At 33.8% G+C, this 19,044-nt stretch overlaps 1 protein-coding gene across 8 annotated transcripts in view; it reads right to left on the minus strand.

Annotated features, from left to right (window-relative positions):
- Positions 1-19,044, minus strand: part of NRG1 (neuregulin 1) — a 955,597-nt gene that overhangs the window by 137,674 nt on the left and 798,879 nt on the right. For 6 of the 8 annotated variants that reach the window (XM_039846418.1, XM_039846423.1, XM_039846427.1 and 3 more), the window contains exons 2-4: positions 17,925-18,102; positions 8,653-8,774; positions 738-788 (exon numbers count right to left, since the gene is read on the minus strand). In XM_039846418.1, the coding sequence (XP_039702352.1) occupies positions 738-788; positions 8,653-8,774; positions 17,925-18,102 (351 nt within the window). The remainder of the gene's footprint in view (positions 1-737; positions 789-8,652; positions 8,775-17,924; positions 18,103-19,044) is intronic. The other 2 variants (XM_039846424.1, XM_039846425.1) reach the window with 1 other exon arrangement.

Here is a 19,044-nt window from a genome sequence, read left to right on the forward strand (position 1 = left end):
AGAATTAAATACTAAGTTTTAAACACTTTAAGTTTCTGTTAACTATATAATTACAGAAGATAAGAAAAAGTAAAAAATAATTAGAGTAGATTAATTAAATTCACAGCTACTGAAAAAAAAAACAATGAGTTATGGTTACACATGCATTAGTAAAGTTAGGTTATAAGTATCAAGTATCTGCTCAGACTATAATTGCTCTCAGCAAATGTTACAGAAAGTGAGAAACAAACAAAGCCAACACAAACCAAAAAAAAAAAAAAAAAAAAAGGAACATTTTAAAACATCAGGCCTAAAGAGTGTTTTCTTTTTAAGTTTAGTGACCCACAACTGATCGTCAGGAGCCCAAAGGTCAGAGATCAGACACTGATACATTAGCCAGGAACAAACTCTGACAGATGAAAGAAAGTAGAAGCGGCCAAGAGGAGCACCTATAAAGATATAAAAACTGAATTTATAACCTAGATGTCTCCTTTACTCGTTTAATGTCACGAAATTTTATCTAGATGTAGATTTCTTTTTCTCATGCATGCCTCTCAGACCCAAGTTCAGACATACATCAAGAACTGGACTCCTTTAAGTAAAATCCAAAAAGGCAGAAGGAGCTGGAGGAAAATATTGGCAGAAAACAAGAACAGCTGAAAGTTGGATGCAGAAGGGGTTCTGTTTAGTAGAAGGAGCAGCCAGCAGTTATGTCTGTCATTCTGGTTAGTAAAATTTGACAAGCTTATTTTCCTTACCTGAAGACACATATGCTGTTTCAGTTGAGGCTGGCATGCCAGTGAAGATCTCTGCAAAAAAAGAAAAGGTGATAGGATATTATGATGTATAATCAGGAGGCTGGGAACCAGTTCCACAGCCTGCCTTCAACCTAAAAATGAGTGTAAAGGAAGGAAGTATTGCAAGGGGGTGATGAAAGCCTAAGCTTTATTCATACAGAGAATGAAAAATGCAAAAAAAAAAAAAAAAAGACTGTCTAGATAAGTAGTTCTTCTTTCTTGAGCAAAGAACATGAGACGAGCTGTATTTGAATAATTAGGAAGAATTCACTGCCCCTATTGAGGTCGGCAAGGGAGAATTTATGGCAAAGAGGCTGTGGGCTCCTCCTCAGAAAAGAAGGCAGAAAAAGCAGAAGAAAATCAAAGCTGTAGGATCAAAGTTATGGTGAGAATTTTTAAATTATAGATCTTTGAAGAATTACATTTCTGTTCAAAAACAAAAGCAAGCAATGTTTTTTGTTGAGATTAATGAAAAATATCAAGTTCTGCCACTGGACTCCACATAAAATTGCCAGTGGAAATCAAGATGGGTGCATTATCATAGGATCAACATTTCAGCTACTGTTGTCAGCTCCGATCCCAAGGAAATAAAGAAGGAAACTGCACACTTCTGGACACACCATTATCAGGGAATTGTGATAGTCTTGTTCAAACTTTGACTTGCTTTTTTATCGCCATTATGATGGAATAAAGAATGATTGCACTGTGTGACTAATTAATTCTGTATTTATTCAGTCCTTCTGAAAAGGGTTGAAATTGTAAAGATGTAATATTTTCAGGATGGCATAGTTTTATGAAGCTTGGAAAGATGTAGAAATACAATGATGAATATCATTCAACCTTCACTGTGTGTATAATTATTGTTAAATAATTTAATAGTATTCTACTGTTTATTATTTACTAACCAGGACAAAAAGATGTTGAATCTGTTGTGATATACAGATAGTAATTTTTGTTATATATATTACAGAAGTTACTAGATCCTACCAAAATCCTAAGCAAGTCATATATACTATCATTTTGTGTTTGAATTAACAGGTAAGAAGAATGAATTTAAGTGGTAGTATTTCTTCAACCTCAGAAGCTTCTCTAGGTATAAATGGTTTTGTAGAATGGGAAGGTGGGGTGGGAAATGGCATGTGAGTTTCAGAAGGGATGTTGAAAAAAAGAATCAAGTTAAAAATGAATGTATAAAGATCAGAAATATATCTTTAATAAGACCAAATGTGCCTTTCTCATGCAAATTAAGTGTGAAAGGTCCTCTCTAATCAAACATTAAGAGGACACACCATTCAAGGTGAGATTATTATCAAGCCCATCGAAACTGCCTTCATAGGTTCTTATATCCACTAAAAATGGGACAAAGTGAAAGGAATCAGTAAAGGTATATGATATCCCATGGACTTTCTCAAGCAATAGGCATTAAGGGGATATTCTAAGTTGGCGACATGGCAATATCTGTTTCTGAAGTGGCTACAATTAGCTTTCTTGATTTTTTAATAAATTGAATCTGGCCTCAAATCTGGCTGTAGAAAATGAAATTGTTCTTCTTTGAGGAAAATTTAATCTAAGAGAAAAGTTTTTATCTAAGAGTCACAGCATTTGTCTTACTCTATGAATATATAGAAGAAGATCCCAAGCAAAGGAGAGAAGCTTCTTTATCGTGTCCTTCAGGATCCATCAATGACATGACAGCCAGACTGAAGGAATAAGCTCAGAGTCATGAGGATTGGGCAAACATTCCAATCCCGGTATTAATAAAGAATATTTGCACATTTATTTTTGACAAACTAAGCAGTTGGTCACCATGACCCTCCAAGAAAAAAAAAATCAGAGCTTTTCTATCACCTGCATAAAAGATCTCGTATTTGAAGAAAGGTTAACCATAATATTTCCTTTTTTAATTGAATGTTAAATAAAAATACCAAAAAGGAGGTTACTAAAAAGATGTATATATACAGAGACAACTTAAATAACCTCCTTTCTATAATTAGATATTTATCCTCGAGACTTTTAAAAATATCTTTAATGATTATAGTTCCAAATAAAAATCTTCTCAAGTATCTTGGGGAAAATACAAGCTCAGAAGTTATATCTTTCTATACTAAAATAATCTTGCTAATAAGAAAAGTTCATCTTTTGTATTAAAACCAGTCATCAAGCACTTTTATTTGTATTTTGAGTAGAATTCATAGATTTAGAAAACAATCTTTTGTTATTAGTGTGATTAAAAATAATTTTATCTTAAATTCTAGATTTTAAAACATATTAAGTCCTGCAATCTCCTTGATGGTTATTTAAGCATCATATTTTCCTGTAGTAACTTGGCATACTAAATGTGTGAATCTATAAAAGACTTCTCCTTCATTAGTACAAAATAATGAGAATTTGAACACAACCGAGCAACTTATGCTGAGCAGGCAAGTAAACATAAGGAACATTAGTATATTTGCAATGTTTGAATGTTTTCTTAATAAATTGAATGTGGTCTCGAGAAAAAGTTACAGTATCTGAAAAATAACACCTTTTGGAAAGCAATTTTTCTAATCATTATATATGTATGACTTCTTTGAGATTTCACCATGAGCATAATATACTAAATATAAATATTTGGCAAAATATATATATACACATATATACAAACATATATATAATGTGTCTGTGTATATTTAAACATCTAATTATGTGACTCTGTTATTCTAAATTTACAGGTCATTACTATGCATACAAAAATCTGATCAAGTCATTTTTTTTAAAGCTTTAAGATGAGCACATTTATCATCACTGTTAAAGATGACTTCAGGAACATCTTTGAGTGTCTGAATTCTTGCTCATAATGAGTGCTTACTTTAAAGCAACTGGGAAATTTTTTAATTAATAAATAGTGTAAAGACAGGATGGATACTATACATTGAAAAGATTACTCTATTCCACTTATATCAGCCTTCATGGGAATCCTACATAATACGCCATATATGGAGACTACCATACAAATTATAAAACATGTTTTACATGCTTCTCATTGTAACTATAGGTTGTTCACCAATGTCACAGAATTTGCAACAACACTGTCAACTTGGAGACAGAGTGAGGCTAAGCCTGTTACCCTGATGAGCTAATTTTTTAAAGGACCAATCGATTTATTAATCAAATTTTATAGAAACAGTGTTTTTCCGCTCATCACAAATAAAACAGCTATTTTACTGCTATGAGCCCAATTGCTCCTAGGGGATCTTGAATCTCTCTCAAATAATTTTTCTCCTGATTAAAAAAGAAAACCTAGTAGAAGATATGATTGATTAGTTAGTTCTATGTTCTCCTGTATTAATCTTTTAAAAGGCAGCAGTACTTAATTAATTTGAAAACCAGCTAGGCCTATTATTCTCTTCCCTAATGCCCAGGAGTTTTCACGGGGCTTCTTAGCTAAGAATTAATTGCTAAATTAAGGTTTCCTATATAAAAACCAAGCCAAAGAAAATACAAATAAAAATAAACATGTAGGTTTGAGCTTTGTAAGCATAGTGTATGTGGCCTTTTAAACTGCCTTATTTGAATTCATAAAAGAAATTCACTTGTAATCCATCATGTAATGATGACTCCCTCTGAGACCTTTCTTTATATGAAAACTCAACTGGACTTTGTTAGATTTACATAATCCCAGAAGTAATTAGCAGCTTGCATATATGTCTACTATATGACAAATTCTTTTTCCCAAATAAGGTAGGAATTGAAAAGCACTGGAAAGGCAGAAAACATATAAATTTCTAAAATACAGCTTAGCAAAATGATTGGTTATATGTATATTATTTTCTAAATGCTTGAAAATAATATAAATATAATCATTGTTTCACTCAAGCATAAAATCATTCAAGGAGAATTTCTTAGTTTTTTTCTAACCATTCCATTTATATTATTTACTTATCTAAGTAGATCTAAACAATGAGTTTCACTGTAGAAAGTTCTGTATATTAGATGGAAGACTTTTATGATTTAAGCTGATTTTATTCTAATAGTTATGGAGCTGTCTTAATGGGATTAAACATAGTGTCACACGGCAAGGTCATCTCACTATACTTTCCACTTTTTTCTGAGAAGAAAACAGTCTCCCTCTCATGTCTTCCCATAACCTCTGCTATCTCGCCTAGAATCTTGTACCAAAATAGATTCTAAACATATTGGCACAAAGAAGGCACCTGTGTGAGAATTTAAGTAAATCACAAAGAATCCTTTACATAGAACAGAATTAGGGTAATTAACTCACAGCAACATACCCAGATCTTTCATCAAGACAATCTATAGAGAAATCATCAAGCCATAGTTGTGTACTTATTGGAAAAATATAGGAGAGGTGAATAAGACAGAAAATAAACAAAATGACAGATATTTTGTAGAAAACATAAATTAAAAATCTCAAGGGAAGTTCTACATAATATTTTAATAACATGTTCTTACTTTTAAGCCTTTCTTTTTCCTCCTAGGACCCCCACAGAAAAAAAATTCTTGAGAACTCAACTCTCTCAGCCCAAGTCAATAGTAAATATACATTAAGAAGAAATGGTTTAGCTGTGTGGCAGTTTATGACCACAACAGTGTTCTCTTTCTCTCTGAAAGTGTTTCTATGCAACCTTTGCCCAACTTCCTAAGGAGACAGGAATGTGACAATGCAAACGTAATACATGTGAGTCCCACAGAGCTGACTTTGATAACCATCCTTGATCTAAATAGAGCAAATTTATAGAGAGCAGTAGAAGAGGGTGAAGGATGAGAATTATACACTTTCCTTTCAGCTGCTCAATAACTAAGTCCCTGTAGTGGACATCTCCCAATACACACAGTGCACTGGCCTTGTCAATCATGGTACCTGCCAAGTCACGGTCTCTTATGAACAGCACTTTCCACCCACAGCCTCTGAAGACAGAGGGGTTTCTAGGCAGCCGTGTTTCCAGCTGCACCTTTCTGGGTGGAGCCTATGGTGGGCACCTGACCGGAAGGCAGATGATTGTACGCTCTCTAGGTCTCTCAACGTAGTCTGGTACAACAGGCTCTACCAATCAGATGCTTGCTATGGAGAATTTAATTTGGGAACTAAGGAGTTAAAACTGACAGAATGCCTCCAGAAGAGACAGAAATAAAAATATGGCTAAATGGTGTCATAATCAGGTCAAAGTTGGGAATTATGAAGCACAGTTGAAAGCAGGAGAGGTAAGAAGTTAAAAGAAATAGCAGAAGGGTCAAGAAGTACCTGAGGCATATGAAAGAAACAGAGAAGAGCCACAAACTCCCATTGCTTAAATTCTAAGAGATGCCTGGGCAAAATTTTATCTCCTTGAAATCCAGTTATAATGATGTTCTTTCTTTCCCATGGAAGCCCTCTCTCATTATACCTCACACCATTCCTTCAGTTTTTATTCTTCACAAACCAGAGAATCTAAATTAAACACTCACAAACACACAGACAGGTATAGAGCGAGCTATATTGGACGAAGAATTATAGGAAATTGGTGTCATGCCCTCTTTTGCTACTTAATACCTTCTGATCCTGAATGTATCTGTCTTAAGACACATTCTAAGTCTCTATTTCTTTTTAAACACTATGAGAGGGTTGGATAAGGATGAACTCTTCCTAATGTTCTAAGAAGAAAATAAAAACAAGACCATCTTGTACTGGAGTTGAGATTCTTCATTCTCTTTCAGAATCTTTAAATAAGCCAAAATAATCCACTCCTAAAGAATTTTAGTTGGTTGTTTAAGAATGACTTTCTTACAATATGACTTTCTTCTCTTTATTCTTGTCAAATGAAAAAGATTTGTCACAAAAACATCTCTACTTCCATGTCCCTATACTATAACTGATCTATAGTACATATTCAAATTCAAAACCAATTCTTGAATGAATTAATATGCAAAAATGGCTTGGACGTTTCTCCTATGAGAGGAATATTATCAAAAGCCATATTATCAAAATTTTGGCACCCCCAAATTAATAAAAAAGGAACTCTATGAGTTTTTGCCAGGGATCTAACAGTGGTAAATAATTCACAGTTTGATCCTATAAATCAGAAAACATAAAATAATCAATATAATACTACTATAAGTACTCAGTGAAACCATGACACTTACTCTAATTTTATTTTCCTGGGACTTTATGGCATAGTTACACAAATCTAATCCAAGTGTCAAAATCATAATTCAATAACAGTTACCATGAGGGGACACATTGAACCATGCCAGTGACAAACTGAGAACAAGCTACCTGCCTGACTCATGCTCGCCTGCCCACGTGTCCCCTGCTGCCTGTCCAAAAACACCTGATCATTGGCCTGTCAACCCACCCATTGGTCTGTCTGCTGGGTGCTAACAAAGCTCTCAATGCTCAAAAAACAAACAAACAAAAAAACAAAAAACAAACAAACAAAAAAAAAAACAAGCTACTAAACATGGTATAATAGAAAGAGAAAATAAGTACTAAAATTAATTTATAAATTTATGTTTCAAGTAGAAACCTATAAAACTCCATATAAGGTAATACACTAGCAAAAATCTATGGCTTAACCTGTGCTTACTAAAAAGCAAAGTGATGTTATATTTACTCATAAATTTTAAGCACCTTTATATTTTAAACTATAAACACAACTCCTAAAAATAGTAATAAAATGCCTTTTCACTGTTGTCTTTTACTCTCTGTGAAGGAAAGTATTTAAAATGAAAGTAATGAACTTTAATTACACTATAATAGGGCAGTTTGTGGAAAAGTCCTGAGAAGACTAGGAATTAACCTGAATTTTCCCAACCCTGATCCATATTTTTATCTCACTCTCTTCTCCCTATCTTATTAAGTCAACTGACACAAACTTCATTGGTCTCCCATGGAGTTAACCCTCAAAGTTACTCTCATTCTCCCCTGGCCGCTCTAGCATTTTTATCTCATCAGCTGAAGAGATCGGGCCTCTGTTGTAGACACTCTGTCCCATCTGCTACCTAGAAGCAGTGCATTTAGGCTTGGTTTTATCACAGACAACATGGCTTGTGAAAACGGTAGTTAAATGCCATATTCAAAAAAAAAAAAAACGCAACAAAGATTATGAAGTACATTTTCTTATTTCAAGAGATTAAGACACTCACTGCTAGCTCATCATCAGCTTCTACAGATGACCTCAACAAACTGTGGACTATTGGGGTATCACGAACAGAGAGCCACCAGCTGTGGTTCTTTTAATTTCCTCATAACTCAGAGAAGTTATCAGAGTGTAGGTGACAACTGCTACCTGCAAGTCATTCATTTGTTTAACGAATATTTCTGGCATTATTCTCAGGAAAACAGAAGGTGAAGCCAGTACATAGTGAGAAGTTCTTTGCATCTATGCTCTTAATTTCAGAAGTAATAGGCTTAAAAACAACTGATAGACCTAACTTTCCATTACCTAAACTCGGGTGTATTAAAAAAAACATGTATGAACATAAAAATTGCCAAAACTGAGTCAAGAGTGTATTGTTTATCCACATACACAATGTACATATATTCAAATGTAACATCATATGTATGTAAATATATACAATACACATAAATTCTCTATATACATGCCAAAGACGTGACTGCCTTCTCTGACTAACTTAGAGGGAGGTATACTCATTTCTTTTAGCAACCTGGACTATCTCTGTCATTCATGACTTTATCCAAATCCTATATATATATATTAGGTATATATCACCTCATGGAGTGAAGAGCTTTATGGAGGACACACAACATACTTAAAATACATGTTTTCTTATTTGTTCACAATGAAGTTTAACACATCAATCTATTACAAGTCTTACCACATGTCTTGAATACTTCTCTTACAGAATGAGAAATAGAATGTAGCAGGATATCTCTTACCATTTGAATCCACAATGGTGATATTGGCAGAGGCACTGTCATTTCCTAATTTGCTGAACACTTTGCACATATATTCTCCAGAATCAGCAAGTGATGCTTTGTAAATGAGAAGTTCTGACTTCCTGTAAGATCAGGACCAAATTGCTTTAAGTATATTGCACAGAAATAAAATGATCATCAAAATATAATTCTCTATAGTTTTAGAGTTCTCAAACTCCCACTCTCCACTCGAAACATACCATATTAAAACACAACTTACTAGTACATAGATGTATGATTTTACCAAGAGTAAAATAAGATATATCACATTTAAGCTACACCATGGATGTAGTCTTAATTAAAAGAAGTCTTCTCAAATTTTTCTTTTTATTCCTCTACCACCACCATGAATTATATTATGCCTCAGATTTTTTTTCAACCCAATTGGTAAATTTTCTTTTTCTCTCTATATCTAAATGTCACTAGACACTAGGGTTTAGAAAAGTAAAAAAGTGTAAAATCATTTCTTACAAATCTGGTAAAGACAGACACTTAAGGCTAGAATAGATTAAAATGCTCTGCACTTCTCTCAGTAGAACAACATCAAAAATTATGTTAATTTTGAATGAAGAGGATTTATCACTTCCAAAAGAAAGGAGATTTGTCTTTCTTTAAGATTCTCATTGCTAGGAGCATAGTACCACACAAATGGTTCTTAATGTTGAGATAAATATTCATGCAACAATAGCATACACTTTTATAAAACTCGGCATGTTAGATCAATATTCAGCACTCTCTTTTAACAGGAGCAGCATTGTGATTTGCATTTATCTACGTTTTACTGTCGCACATAACCTGTAATTTAAGCAGTCACTATGATTTAAAAACTCAAAAATACTGGGATTGGCTCAGCATTTACTAACACCTTTTGAAAATATCATTGTGTACTCAAGCCTGGTAATAAATGCCTAGGCTCTTCAGAGGAGGACAATGGGGGACAGAAGGCAGGAAACAGACAGCAATTCAGAATTATATGCAAACCTCCCATAAATTATATCTTCCTAGTTTTTTAGTGAATTTTCTGGTCTTGTCATTTACTATTATTAATCAAGTTAGAGCAATTGTTCCAAATTTAATTCTTACTATTCTCTTTCAGTTTGTCAGACTGAACACCCACCCAGTTCCACGTGTAAGCCTTACGGTCTTCCATCTTGGTGCTTTTGCTTATGTCATTTTTTCCTCCTAGAATGGGGGCCTTATACTTCTAACCATCAAGATATTAACTGACCTTCAAGGACCATCTCAAGTGCTAATGCCTTCATCGAGCCTTTCATGATCATGCAGTTGGAGCTGCTCTTTCCTTTGTCTAAATTCTAATAGCCTTGAGTACCTCTCTCATGATCCTCCTAGTACTTTCCGTATGTCAAGCTAGGACATACACTTTAAAGGGGGTGTCCATATTTAAATGTCTCAGTATCCTCACAGAACATACATCACTGTTTTGACCTTGGTGCACCCTCAAACATTATTAGATAAATGTGTGAATAAATGAAGAAAATAGCTGAATGTTCCCACTTAAGCACTCTGCAGGACAGAATGTTCCTACTGTTGGCTGTAGAAAAAGATGAAATATTAAGGGGGCAGAGACGGTCAGAGGTGGTCCAGATCAAGGGACAGTCAAACCAACATGTGGATAGAAAAATTAACTTCATTAGCTCTGACTCAGAACAATGTCAACTGGTAAACTTGAGAAAACAAAATAAAACAACGTGTACTATGCTCAAATAAGTCTGCAATACACAAAAACAGGCTTTCTTTCTTTCTTTCTTTTTAATCTTACAAGATGTCTTGGTCTTTAATATGCTAATGCACTCTGACCCTCCAAGAAAGGAACATATTATTTAGTTTCTCTCAAACTTACTTGACCATGGAATCCCTGTCATCCACACGACTTATCTATTAATATTTCCTGAAAATAATGGTCTGTAGAACAAAGCTTATGAAAAGTGGACCTGATATAACAGCCTTGTTTATCTATATAATGAAGGACTCAACAACCATTTATACAGGAATAGTCACATATTAATCAGAGAGGTTATTCACAGAACAGTTTTCCTGGAATATTTCCTTATAAACCGAAATACACCATGGTGATGGCAAACACCTTGGCGAGTAGATATTAACATTTAATAATAAAATGTAACAACTTTTAAAATTATCAAAAAAACAATAATATTAGGATATTTATCCCCTGTCATATTCTATTAACATTTAAGACTGGTTTGGAGTTTTCAAATCTACTGTTTTTTTTTAATGGATTATCAGCTATTTATACGCTTTGTTCATACATGACAAGTTTCCTTCCTGACAGCCACCTATGAAGAATAGTGAAAAAATGGAATAAAAAGTACAACAAACTTGTCCAGACCAAAATATCATACTTAGCTAAAAGAATTTTTATTTATGACCATGAAACCCCTAAAAATAATCGATATATAAATCATAAAGAATGTCAGGATGGAGAATAATATCCTGGTTTTTAACACAGAAGAAAAAGTGAATTTCTAAAATAATAGTAACTTTTCTTGTTAAGTCCAAAAATTCTGAAGTGAACTTCTTACAACAGCATCCTGAGAATGTACAACACCCCAAGATGATTATATTGCGAAAAGAACCCTTCTTTCCTATTTATATAAATTAAGGAACAGTCTTTGTTGATATTTAAAGAGTTCTTCCTTGATTCTGTGCCATTAAGATTTTAACTACTGAACTGGGTTAAATGATAAGAAATATGGTAATTGAATTTACAGTTAATATAATCTTAAAGGGCTAGTTCTTAAAATCAAAATTCTCCTAGTAAACCTCGGCAGTGTTTCCTGGGATACTAGTCCAAGTAATGTAAATAAAAGTTATGCTTAAAAAAGAGAGAGGAAAAGAAAAAAATTTTCTATGCTCAAGTAAATGTTATATTACACAAAGTTTCATAGATTTCTTTACAAAAGTACCTTTTAATTGTTTTTATGTAAATATGTACAGTGAATTTCTAAGGCAGTCATGACATGTGGCTAAGGAACTCTTTTCTGTAGAAAACACCCTTGGGAATTCTAGCACTGAACATCAATGGGCCAAGACCAAGATTCAGTTTTATCAAGACAAACATAACAAATACATTCAGGTTCAAAAATCAGTAGCAGAAATATGGGCAGGGAGAGATATGCCTTGACAACAATATATACTAAAAAAAAAAAGGATTTCAATTAGCCATGCGTTTAACATTACTCCATTTTAAATAACTTTTAAAATAAGAAAAAAAGGGGGACAAAAAGAAATGTATGCACTATTTGGCCAAATTAGCATTAAAACAGGGCATAAATCAAATAGGATACAAGTCTTGATACACTGCTTATAGGCTGGATTGCATCTAGAATAGTGAATTATGTTTTGAAGTGGTATTTGACGAAAGATGTCAATAACTAGAGGACTTTAGAAGAGGGTGTTCAGAATTGAATCGGGCCTAAAGAAGATTCAGTTATAGAAACAGGTCCCACTGGAAGGCAGCTATGAATAAGATATGGTAGCTATTTAAAAATATTTCCTGTTTGTCATCTGAAAAAGGAAATAATTTGTAGAGCTCTTAAAGGAGAATTACATGGTAAAAGAAAAAGAAGGCACATTTTGGATGATATTAAAAGAAAGAACTTGTTGAGAATTCAAAAATGGATAGGGTGTTGTGAAAGAGTTAGGCTTTCTTTTTGGAAAGATTGAAGTCTGTACAACCACCTGTCAAGCATAATCTTAACAAGAATATCTCTATGCAGAGAAAGATTAAATTAGATCAGTGGTTTCAACTACTTTTGCAGAAGAAAAATCCTGTTTTAAAATGAAAGCTTAAATCAAAGCCTCATATTTAAAAATATGTTACAGAGAGAAAGTGTTCATTTCAGTCAAGGTAGCTGGCAACTCTTTTAGAAACTAAATGGAAATTTAAGATTCTCCAGGGACACAATAGGGAAATCAATGATCTAGGTGATCATTAGGGATCCTTAGAATTCTAAAGGCACATTTAACTATGAGATTCTTCAATCCTCTTGACTTATAGTAGGAATGGGAAGTACTGTAGTAAGAGAGTAGAAATAGACAAATCTTTCTTGAAAGTTATACATTGCAAAAATTTGGGGCTTTGATAAATATGGATACAATGGTCTTATTTTATTATCAACAAGCTTCAGAAAGGAAGTTAACTTGGAAAAATTACTGAAATTCCCTTCCAATCATAAAATTAACTTTTTGCTCTTTATCTGGGAATCTGGGAGGGGTTGATGTTTTGGTGGATTTTCACTTTCTGAAGGTATTCAAAGAGTTAATTTATGTAGAGTGCTTATAACAATGCTTGAAATACACTAAGTTCCCAATAAATGTTAGCTGTTACCATAACTACATTCTATATTCCTGCAATACTTAGATTTTTATAAGTATGCATTACGTTTAAAAGCAAAAAAAAAGTATAAAAATAAATGAATACAAACTGATTTATAAATGAAATTCTAAGTATTAATTTCTTTTTTAATATCAAAATGCAAACTATGTTCTTTCAATCAGTGCTCACTGACAAGATGAACTCGAGGTTCCAACAGCTACTTCATTTTTCTTATTTAGCTTGATACTTTCACTATAGTTTACAAGCCAAAGTAACTTAAATGTATATTGGGGATCAGTTTACATAATTCCATTCCTCTGATCCCTAAGGAATCATATATGAACTTCGTGTGTGTGTTCAACACAGCTTCAGACATTGTAATGAGAAAGAAAGAAAGGGGAGAGGGACTTCACAGGCAACTATTATACTATACAGACCCAGATACTGCACCAAACGCCTCGCATAAACTGTATGAAATAGGCACTGGGTATTTCCATTTTATAGCAAAGGAATTTGAGATTTTTCTTACATATAAAGGTAAAATGACCTGCCAGAGCTGCTCACCTAAAAAGAGAAGGGGATATGTATAAATATGTTCTATTATAGAGTTAAAGGAAAAAAAACGCAACAATTAACAAGAGGAAAAATAATTCTTTAAAATTCTTTTTAAAAATCTGACCAAGCCAAGAAGATACAATTTTTAGCAAAACTAAAATATATAAGAGCAGAAATGAAGAGCTAAGACAAAATTAAAGGCATCCAAAAGTGTGCGCCATACACAAACAATAGGAAGTCAGCCTTTAATAAGGTTAATACAGAAGAGATATTTAAATAAAGCCAATTTAAAACCCCCAATATGAATCTGTCACACACCAAGCTTTTCAACCAGGTTTCTTGATCAGAATCATCCACTAGGCAAAGGAAACAAGAACAAAGGAATAGGCAGACATATAATACTGGGGTGGTTTCCATTTCTTTTAATTGGTCCCACACATTGCTTAGCCAAGTAAAACAAACAAAGGCTCAAATGTGAATTCAAAATCATAGGAAGAACATGTAGGAATGTAGTTTATTAGTAGGAGCAGGGGCAGAAGGGAGATAAGACTTCACAAAATAATAGAAATTGCATATTGGTGTGAAAGCTTTTCATAACACTAAGGGATTAAAAGGAAATTCTGGCTGCTACGAACAATCTAAATTATAAAATGTGAAAAAGAAACCTAGACTAAGAATTGGAAAAGAGTCAATGTTTTACTTAAATAAAGAGAATCCCAGAGAAATCCTAAACCTCACACTAAAATTCACCTCTGCTTGGTGATCACGGTCTAAGATAAAGTTTATTGCTTCTCGGCCTTTTGGCTAAGATCAAATGTGGTAAGATAAAGTTTAAGTCAAGTTACCAAGTAACCACTGAAAACCATTAACATTTCGAATATCTTCGTAATGAAAAATTATAAATATGTAGATGAAACTGGAACATATGAATGTTTTTATTTCACTCTAAGCCTAAATGTGTCCCTAGCTCTGTGTTGTGACTTCACTGTAGACAGCGAAATCACAAGTGTTGTGAAAAGATGTGAGACTTGGGGTCAGGCCAATTTCAAACCCAAGTCTCACCAGTCATTAACATTAGATCTATAGGAAGAAGCTTAATTTTCTTCATTCTCAGGATCTTAATTTTAAATGAATATAATAAGAGTATTTATTCTCATATATATAAGGTAACTTGAAATAAAAGAGCACGTTGCAAATGTTAATTGCACTTAGATTCAATTTGGTTCTTTAACCTTAAACAAAGTGACAACACTATTTTTTTAAAAAGATACAACTTCAGAAATGACCAAATACCCAATTCTAAAACCTGATATGTTGATCACTCACTTATCAAGTAGCTGTCTGCTTTACAGAAAGTGTCTTATTTTCGGAAGATCAAATATGTTAAATGTTTTGCCAAGAGTAATTTACAGTCACATAAATTGAAAAAAAATGACTTTTTTTTCCTATTTAATTCTTTCCAGCAAAGCTATTGTTTAAAAGAAATAATTTCTGAATATTGGCCTTTCCAGGATAATGGGATTTTATTAAAATGTAGATAGTGCTCTTAGCTGTCTGGACCTATGGAGCCAATATGAAAATGCTTTTCTGAATACTAATGATACTTTTATATGTCATCCAAGCCATGTAACAAATTACCTCTTTAAGTATAGATGTGCTCTTTCGAAACCATATTTATTCTGAGCAGCTCACTTCTTTTTTGTTGTTGTTCCTTATTTCCACCTTATCTACCCAACTTCATTTGCCTCTCTCTAGGCATCCTCAGACTGAATATTTGTAGTCTGCAGATGCTTTGTTCTGTTCCTACAGCCTACATAAAACTCTTCTCCTTTCCCTGCTCCTCCCCTTCTTTCTAGGAAGCTGCCATTGTCCCTGACTGGGTCCCCTCAGCCATCTGTGTTAGGCTCTTTCTATAGCATCCCATGATTATCACTATTGTAAGACTTAAAACTGAGCAGTATAACTGTTTACATTTTTCTCTCCTTTAGACCAAGCCTCTTGAGAGCAGTGAGCATATCATGTTCACCTCTGTGTACCCAGCATCTAGCCCAGGGCCTGACACACAGAAGCTTGCCCAATAAAAGGCAAAATTTCCCATCCACCTACCCACTGCTCCAATCTATCTAGCCCCTTAATAGGGCCACTACTGTGATTTCTGCTCTCCTCTGTAATAGCCCATCCAACCTCATCCACCCAGCCAGAGTGGATTCTCTCCCTCCAGCAAGTTCAAATCTACCTCCTCATAGCTACTCCTGAAGCTCCTGGGGTCACCCCCTCTTCTCAACATCCACAGCACTTAGTGTCAGTAACCTACAATTTAGAACTTAGTTTTACTGCCTAATACGATGTGCTAGATATTTCATCTTCCTTATTAAATCTTGACATGATAAAATAGAATTTACCTCAATATAACTGATAATTTTCTAAAAGACGCTATTTGTAAATCAATGCGCTCCTTAATGATCTTGAAGTTCCCCCACCCAACAGTGTTTCGGCACACAATCAGGGGAATTCCTATGTTTTACAGAAATCTGAACTAGACAATCTCTATACAATCTTCTGACCCATGGGTATAAAGATAACACCTTATGATTCTTCCATTTCTCCACACTCCTAGCATAAACCCTTTCATGAGCACTTAAATATTATTGATTTCATTTGACAGCCACATAGAAATGAATGAGACATTATCCTACCTGTGCGGAAAACTTAGTTTCTTACTAACTTGTCAAATTGTTAAAAAAAACAAAATGGACACTAAAATCTAATAGTATCTTATAATAGCATCTTATTCTTGCTAAGCTTCTCTATAAGAATTGTATTTATTTATTTCAATTCGCTCACTATCTCCTCCTCTCCCCACATGCACACGTTATTAAACATGAATGCTTTCCATTTTTAAAGAAGGAAGGAGGCATTAAAGAATGCCAGAAACAGATTTCTGTCCCAGCTTAGTCTTACTAGTTGTGTGACTCAAGGCAAGACATAATACTTTTTGACCATTGATTTCTTAATCTGCAAAATTAGTTATCATGTGCAGTTCAACTGCCCTTACTACTTATAGAAATATTGTAAAAAAAAATTATAAAAATACAATGTCACTTTATAGTATTATTTTTTGTATCTTTAAAGTACCACCTGTTGCAGAAAGTGATACCCATGTTTTCTCTCATGTTTTATTAAACTTCCAAATCAAGAGAGCTCGCTGACGCAGTCATAACAAGAACGAGCAGTGTAGTTAATAAAACTATGCAAACTAGAAACAAGTCCTTAATTATTGTTATTTTAGCAATTAAACAGTTTGGTAAGATATAACTAAATTTCCATTATAATCACTCTGCTTTCTTTTGCTCATAAGGTGTGATAATTTTTTGGTAGATGTCCTATAAAAATCAAAGTACGATGAAAATTCTTTCATTGTTGCTTCTGTTATCATCTCTGAGATTTCACCGGAATCCTCCGAAGTGGGAGCAAAGAAAATGTAATCTTTGAGCTTGGAACCACTATTATACGTCCCACATTTATAGGACTGTTTCCAAGCAAAAATCCAAAGTACTTCTTTCTTCCCTAATTTCAAAATGCAGTTTGATATTTTAAGAAAAGTGTCCTAAATAAAGAAATAGATGATATGAAGAGTATATAAATAACAAAGGAGCATCACTTTAGAGTAAGTATAGAACACATATACCAAAACATTACAGGAATCACCTGAAGCCCTTCCAAATATCCTCAAGAAGTGAAGGGAACTTTAAGACGTTCACGCCCCAGGGTTACCTGGATTTTTAGTTGTGTGATATAGTGGAAGAGACTTGTCGGTAAAAAGTCTCCTTAGAATTTTAGCCCCTTACTTGAAAATACTTCAAATTCAACTGATGGCATTCTAACTCTTGCCATAAATCTAGGTATTTATTAAGCTTTATTTTGAAGTTGGGATTTTGATTGCTTAAGGCACTGTTTCTCTAAACAGCATTTGTCTTTTTTGGAATAAACTGAATTTAAGGATCTAACTTATTACTATTACAACGGCTACAATTAATGTTGTCTTCCTTCATCCCTTCTATCTCCACCTATCCTTCCACCCCTAATTTTATCCATATCCATCTTTTCCTTTCCTCGTTCAGAAGTTGTAAAAATCAGAAACTTCAAATTTCTTCCTAAACAATGACACAATTTCTGGTCATTATCCAATGAAAAATCTTTTCCTTTAATTGTATATCACATTTCTTGATAGTATACTCATTTATTAGGCTGTAAGCAATGTTTAGATTTTATATCATTCTATGGCTAAGCACTGCCTCTGCTGTTATATGCATCAACTTACCCTGGCTTTTTTTGTATCTTGATGTTTTGTGGTTTGTTCTTTCGCTTTAACTCATTCCCATTCTTGAACCATTTGAATCTGAGAGAGGAATACTCAGAGCTGGTCTCACACCGAAGCACTAGTTTAGAGCCTGCGGCAGATTCCTGGCTTTTCATCTCTTTCAATCGTAGGGGCGAGGCTGAAAAAGAGAAAGAAAAAAAGTTCTCATTGCCCTGTAATCTTACAAAGAGAAACATTAATTTTGAGCAAGCCAGATTAAGACCCCATTCTCAAAGGTTCACTATCTGAGAAATAAAAATGGGGAGGAGGAGTCAGCCAAAATGTATCTCAACTTAGAGAAGAATTAAATGCCCAAATAAAACATATTCAGAGGAAAAAAGAGAATCTAGATTATAAAATTATTCTTTAAAAAATCTTCTAGATAGTTACTTCCTCAATCTTTACATCTCTGGTATCATTAAAAATCAAGAACAGTGATTATTTCAAAGAACCAACACCTATGCTGCAGGAGAATATGTAACTAGGCCATTCATTATTTCTAAAGCACATTCACATCCCAGATCACAGTTGATCTTCATCATAGTTCTGAGAATAGATACAATAGGCATCATGCCCATTTTTTTAAGTGAAGTTTAATTTCAGAGACAGGTAAGTGACTTACTTATTCATGGTTATAATGTTCTAGAGAGTCAGGGTTAGATTATCCTATCAGAGGTGGCCCCAGGAAAAGAACAAACTCATAAATCTTAACAACGTTCTTTTTCTCAAGACAGAAATTCTTTGGTAACACCACTCTTCCATTGGACCTCAGTTGCTGTCCCAATAGACAATGTATGACCATTCTAGATGACCACCACATTCACATTAAGTATCGGTTTGATTGGATGTAGCTCTTTGAAATCTTCTCTGCAGAGACTGGGAGTACTTACACTGTGCATTACTTCACATCAAACGTCACATCAAACACATATATACCATTCTTATTTCAAGGAAGACTGCTTAAAAGAGTATCTATGCTCTATTGAAATATTTATGGACAAAATGATATAATATCTGAAATTTGCTTGAAAATAAAATGGTGGTGGGGAATGAATAGGCATAAAAATGAAAGAAATTTCCC

The sequence above is a fragment of the Pteropus medius genome, unplaced genomic scaffold (genome assembly GCF_902729225.1).
Source record: "Pteropus medius unplaced genomic scaffold, Ma_sr-lr_union100, whole genome shotgun sequence".
In the NCBI taxonomy this organism is placed as follows: Eukaryota; Metazoa; Chordata; class Mammalia; order Chiroptera; family Pteropodidae; genus Pteropus; species Pteropus medius.